The 5869-nt window shown below is 44.3% G+C and overlaps 1 protein-coding gene across 1 annotated transcript in view; it reads right to left on the reverse strand.

The window, feature by feature from the left end:
- Positions 1-5869, reverse strand: part of LOC103591515 (chromosome unknown open reading frame, human C10orf126) — a 145703-nt gene that overhangs the window by 42431 nt on the left and 97403 nt on the right. Inside the window, 3 exon segments of the mRNA XM_008573996.1 lie at positions 1464-1495; positions 2984-3073; positions 3076-3095. Of these exon segments, the coding sequence (XP_008572218.1) occupies positions 1464-1495; positions 2984-3073; positions 3076-3095 (142 nt within the window).

Consider the following 5869-nt stretch of genomic DNA (forward strand, 5'->3'; position numbering starts at 1 on the left):
CAAGAAAACATTTGAAAGTGCACAGTTCATTAGTAAAGTAAGTTCACAGACAACCTCAGAATACTCCAGTGTCATAAAGGTGGCGAATAAACTGCTTACATCCTTAGTATGAACACTAAAAGACAAATGTAAAAAAACAACAACAAATACAACAACCATATAAGAGGCAACATTAAAAGACATAACATGGAACAACAAATGTCGAAAAGGGTGGTGGGGGAGGATGATGCCAAAGTACAGAGTTGGCTTTGATACTTTCTTTTTTCTTAGATACCAAAGTCGTTAGTCTAAAATAATCTAACTATAACTTGTTTTTTTTATAAGCCTTAAGGTAACCATAACACAAAAAACTTATGAGACACACTGAAAATAAATAGCAAGAAATCAAAGTGAGTCAGGTACAGAAAGATAAATACTGCATGGTCTCTCATAGAAATAAAGAGTAGAATATTGGTTACCAGAAGGTGGGAAGTATGAGAATGGGTGGACTAATGGGTACAAAACTATGCTATCTACCCTTACTGAATCATGTGTAGTATATGCATGTATTGAAATAACACACCATGCCCCACAAAAATAAATAAAATTGAAAAAAAAAAATCTAAAAAACAAAAAAATTTTCACAGCAACATCCAGACTAGTGTTTGACCAAATATCTGTGTACCTTGTCCCAGCAAAGCTGATTCATAAAACTGGCCATCACAGGCCCCCACATTGGCTATCTGTATGAGGGAGCTGGGTAAAGAGTATGAATGCAATTGTATATCAACAAAATAAAATTTTAAAAATTAATTAATTAATTAATTAAAAAGAGTATGAATGCAACCGTGGTGAGGGGTCTAGGGGAGTGGGCCATCTGCTGTGTAGCTTACTTATATTCTCTGTCCCTGCTTGGACTTGAAACTTTTCTACCTTTTGATGGATGCCGTTAGGCACAGAATTCTCTGTTAGAGATGGCATGTCCTTGCACCAGAACCCCAGGGCCTGCAGCATGCTTCTCTCATCAGGACTCACATTTGCACAGACTAGTTTGCACAGACTCAGCACTGCACATTTTCCCGACACTGACAACACCAACACTACACATTCTTCTGGCTACTTGCACCCCAGCCTCGACTTGTTCTGGGGCCTTTCCTGCTCCAGACCCCACTCACAGATGGCAGCCTTCCTGTCATCCAGCATTTGGGCCAGAACAATATCACCCAGTGTGGAATGTTACTTCCAGAACCTGAACAGGCTGACCAGACAGTGTGCTCCCTTTTTGCAGGGTAAAGGATACAAGATGCTGAAATTCATTTTTTACTTTGAAAGGGATGTCCCAGCATGTCCCCCTGACGACTGGGATGCTAAAAACTTCCCTGAAGTAGCATGTCCCTGGACCTTCAAAGGTTTATCTTTCAATCTCTGAAGCACATGTTTCTTACCTCTTACTCATCCTGCCCAATCAGCATGATGTTTTCAACATTGTGGACCACTGTATGGTTTTCAGAGATAACTACATTGTCCAGAGCTCTTCAGATTACACTATAGCACAGTGAGTGGGACAGTTAATCTGGCCTGGGGGCAAAATAGTCCGTGTATATTGTTAGCTGTCCCGTGTGAGTATTACCTCTTTCTGATCTTCACTGGGATAAAAGACATTCACCGATCAATGATTGCACACGGGGTTCCTGAGGTCATGTAATTCTGCTATAGCAGAGATACTCAATCAGAAACAGGAGCTGTGATTGAGACTATGACTTGGTTGAACTTTTGGCAGTCTACAATCATTCTTCTAGATCCAACTTATCAAATAAATGGAGATATGGCAGCAACTACCACCCCAGTGTCATTGAGATCCTTACAGGTGACATAAATCTCTGCCATCCCTCTATCACAGAATTCAATACGGCTTTATTTTTACTATTTAGCCAAAAGGAACAATTTCAATGGCTTCCCTTGGCCTTCCCCTCTGTGACCAAAGGTTAACTAAGGACCCTATGGCAGGGTTATTACTACTGCCAAGAGTGTCAATCCCAATTATGTATTCAGAGCCTGGAGAATGATCATGAGATGGGTCCATGGGTCCAGTGAACCCACTATATGCTGGACTTTGCCCAGAACTCCATTTGTTAGCTGGGTCCCCTATGCGACTCCTATAACAGTAGGGTTATTATGATACCTCCAGCCTTCAAGATATCAATGCCTGCTCAAAACCTGTGTCCATAATCTCCCAAATGTCTGGGAATTTTCCCCAGAATAGAGTCACATGAATAAATGGCCTTTGGGGAAGGACAAGGAAGATCATAACATTATAGACCTACTGTGGTGTTTCTAGGTCCTTCCACCTGGAAACCTGGCCACCTTTTCAATCAGTATTGAAAGTTTTCCTTGTCTGAAAACTTCCCCAGTTTCTGAAACTAGACAAGGGGTTGCAAATGTCTGATAGAGAAACTGCCCTCAGCTTCCTGGGCATCCATTCCTGTTCTTTTTGATTAGATATATTAAGATGTGCCCTTACTAGATTTCTGTCTATTTCACAAAACAATCACTGCTATCCATGGACTCAGCAAGGCAACAGCCTTTCTCACCACCAGTTGTGGGCTCCCGAGAACAGCCACCACCGAATGTCCTACCAGCTTGGGGAATGGTGCCTTCTCCAGGTCTTCCTATGCAATGTAATCCTCTGGCGGGTCTTCTGCCATCCCATAATACATCCTCTCACATGGGCCTATCTCCAGGATTCTTGAACCACCCAAGCAGCTAGTTTGCACCATCTTCTGGGGTCTCTGCCACAGTGTTAAATCCCATATCTTGAGAAAATGCTCCCAAGTCCATATACTCTCCCTTATCCAGCCTCCTGGGCCAAGCACCCTCAAAATCTAGTCCCAATTTTCTTCAGTATATGCTGGCTAATTTTTTACAGTTTTGGAGAGAGGCATAATGTCTTTCTAGCTTATCAGGCTCCCCATAACATTCCTGGTTTGGTGATGTTGTGGCTTACCTCTAGTAATTCGTTTGGCAACCAGGAAAGGAGTTGGGGATCCTGAGGATCCCTTCCTGGCTCGTGGGAACAAGACTCTGTGGTGTTGGCCCCCACAGGGGGAGTACTAGCTCTTAGCAGGAAAAGGTGAGCCACCTGTGCAGGATCCAGAATATTTGGAGGTATTTATCCAGATGTCTCCATCCCGTGTATTTGGGTTCCACGTTTCCCCAACCAGGCTCCTAAACTTGGCTTAATGGTAATCGTTTTTGAAGCAAGGAAATTCTATTAAATCTTGATTTGGGTCTTTTGCTTCTCCTACCCTGACTGCCATGGATATAGGCCTCTCTCCAAAAGGCCCTCTGGACTTCACACTTAGCTTTCAACTATTCTCTAACTGCCCTGCCCCACTGTAGGGCATCCATGCAATTGAGTAATGACCAGCCAATTCCACTGTCTTTGTAGACCTTGCATCTCTCTGACTTGTCAAATGCCAGCCAGGGCTTTCCTCTCCACTAGACCATTCTTCCAAGTCATGGCCCTTGAAAGTTATAGTGACTGAGTCATTACCTTATGCCAGAGACTATTCACGCTCCATATATCAGCAGATGGGTCCTCATTGCCAGTTGAGGGAGTGATCTAGTCCCAAATATCATCTGACTTCCTCTTTCCTGGACCATGCCTAGTGACCGCTGTATCAGTTGGGTCCTTCAGGAAGCATTTGCCATCAAGTTAGGAGAGCAAGAGTTTTATTGAGGGGAGATGCTTGTGAAAGAAAAGGGGTATATCAGAATTGGGCAGCCAAAGCCTTTGGATCATGATGCAAATCTGATTTTTGTGAAAGAAAAGGGGAGCAGGACTGGGCAAGAAGCACCCAGACCATGATGCAGAGCTAATAAAGTCCCAACCAAAGGCAGCCCATGAGAGTCCCTGCCTGACCACAGCCAAAGCCTTTGGATCATGATGCAAATCTGATTTTTGTGAAAGAAAAGTGGAGCAGGACTGGGCAAGAAGCACCCAGTCCATGATGCAGAGCTAATAAAGTCCCAACCAAAGGCAGCCCATGAGAGTCCCTGCCTGACCAGAAAAGTCTAGGCCCTGGGATCCCCACCATGCTTAGTCATTGCCTGGCAGCTGTCCAGGAAATTCGTGGCCACAACTTAAAAGGTAATGATCCTGAAGACAGGGCTGGATGATTAGCTCACTTGGTTAGAGCACAGTGTTGTTAACACCAAGGTCAAGGGATCGGATCCCCATACCAGCCAGCCACCAAAGACAGAACAAAAAAGATCCTGAAGGCTCTACCAGCTCTTCACAACTGATCACAAGATTTTCTTAAAGGGAGATCCAAGCAGCCCACTTCCATGGCTGCCACAAGCATCCCATAGAGGCTGACTCAACACATAATAGTGATGATGAGATTTTTCACTTGAGTGAGTTCTGTCAGATGAAGAAATCAGCATATCGTCATCTTTTCCCACCTTCTTTTTCCTACTCAGATGCCAAAAACTAAAATGAGGATCTGGTCCCTACACCATCTTCACAGAATAAAAGCTCAACATCTTTAGTCAAAAGTATATATTGAGCACCTGCTGTATACCAAGAACTACGTGTGCTCTGGCAGAACAAAGGTGAATAAGTAGGCAGCTGCATAATTATCATTCAAACCAGGACCCTTTTAAGAGTAGAAGAGGGAGCTTATACTGGGACAGCAGGTCTAAGCTTGGACTGTCCTGGGAAAACTGGGATGGGGCAGGGGAGGAGTCACAGCTTCTAGTGGGAGTGACACAGAAACCACTGTGAGGTTTTGAGTAGAGGGTGACATGATTGGACTCAAACTTGAAAGTCCCCCCCCCCCTTGGCCTTGCTGAGTTGAGGATGGGCTGTGGGATCTGGATGCAGGGAGACCCATCAGACTTGCCTTAGCCCAGGCAGAAATTATGGGGCTCACCCCAGGGTGGGGACAGTGGAAGGGGGAGCATGGATCATGCTCAGATATATTTTTAATCCACTGGAGCCAGGTTCACTTTCTGATGCATCAGATGTGACATGTGAGAGCCAAAGGAGGAAGGAGGACTTCAAGAGTTTGCCTTGAGCAACAAGAGGTTGGAGCCAGAGAGCAGCCTTTCCTCTCTGCACTTCCAGGGCTCTCATCCTCAGAATCGTGTCCCAGTCCCTCCGCATCTGTCTCCTCCCAGGAGGCAACACATTTATTTTGTCTGTGGACTGTGTCTCATGGGTCTTTTCCTCAGGGCCTTATAAATATCGATCGAATGAATGAATGAATGTATTTGTTTGCTAGGGCTGCCATGACAAAGTATCACAGACTGGGTGGCTTAAACAACAGACATTTATTTCCTCATGGTTCTGGAGGCTGGAAGTCCAACACAAGGTGTGGGCAGGGATGGTTTCTCCTTGGCTTGTAAGTGGCCGTCTTCTCCCAATGTCTGATGTGATCTTTCCTCTGTGTGTGTCCTAATCTCCTCTTCTTATAAAGACACCTGTTATATTGGATTGAGACCCACCTCAATGACCTCATTTAACCTAATTACCTCTTTAAAGACCTCACCTCCAAATACAGTCACATGTTGAGGAAGTGGGGGTTAGGATCTCAACATATGAATTTCAGGGGGACACGATTCAGCCCAAAACAATGGTTAAATGGGTTAACTAAGTAATTTCAGAAACACAAAGGAGGATAAGCCCAATGAAGGAAACTAAGCTAGAAACTGAGAAATAAGGATGGAGTCAGGAGAGACCAAAGTCGCAAAACCCAAAAGAGAAAGGTAGAAGAAGTAGTAAATGGTGACTAATGACCAGGGCTGCAGAAAAGTCAGGTGCGCTGAGGTGCCCTTCCAGAGGAAGAAGCTGTTTTTTTTTTTTTTTTTTTTCCCTTTTTGTCTTTTT

Source organism: Galeopterus variegatus, unplaced genomic scaffold, assembly GCF_000696425.1.
Source record: "Galeopterus variegatus unplaced genomic scaffold, G_variegatus-3.0.2 Scaffold981, whole genome shotgun sequence".
Lineage (NCBI taxonomy): Eukaryota > Metazoa > Chordata > Mammalia > Dermoptera > Cynocephalidae > Galeopterus > Galeopterus variegatus.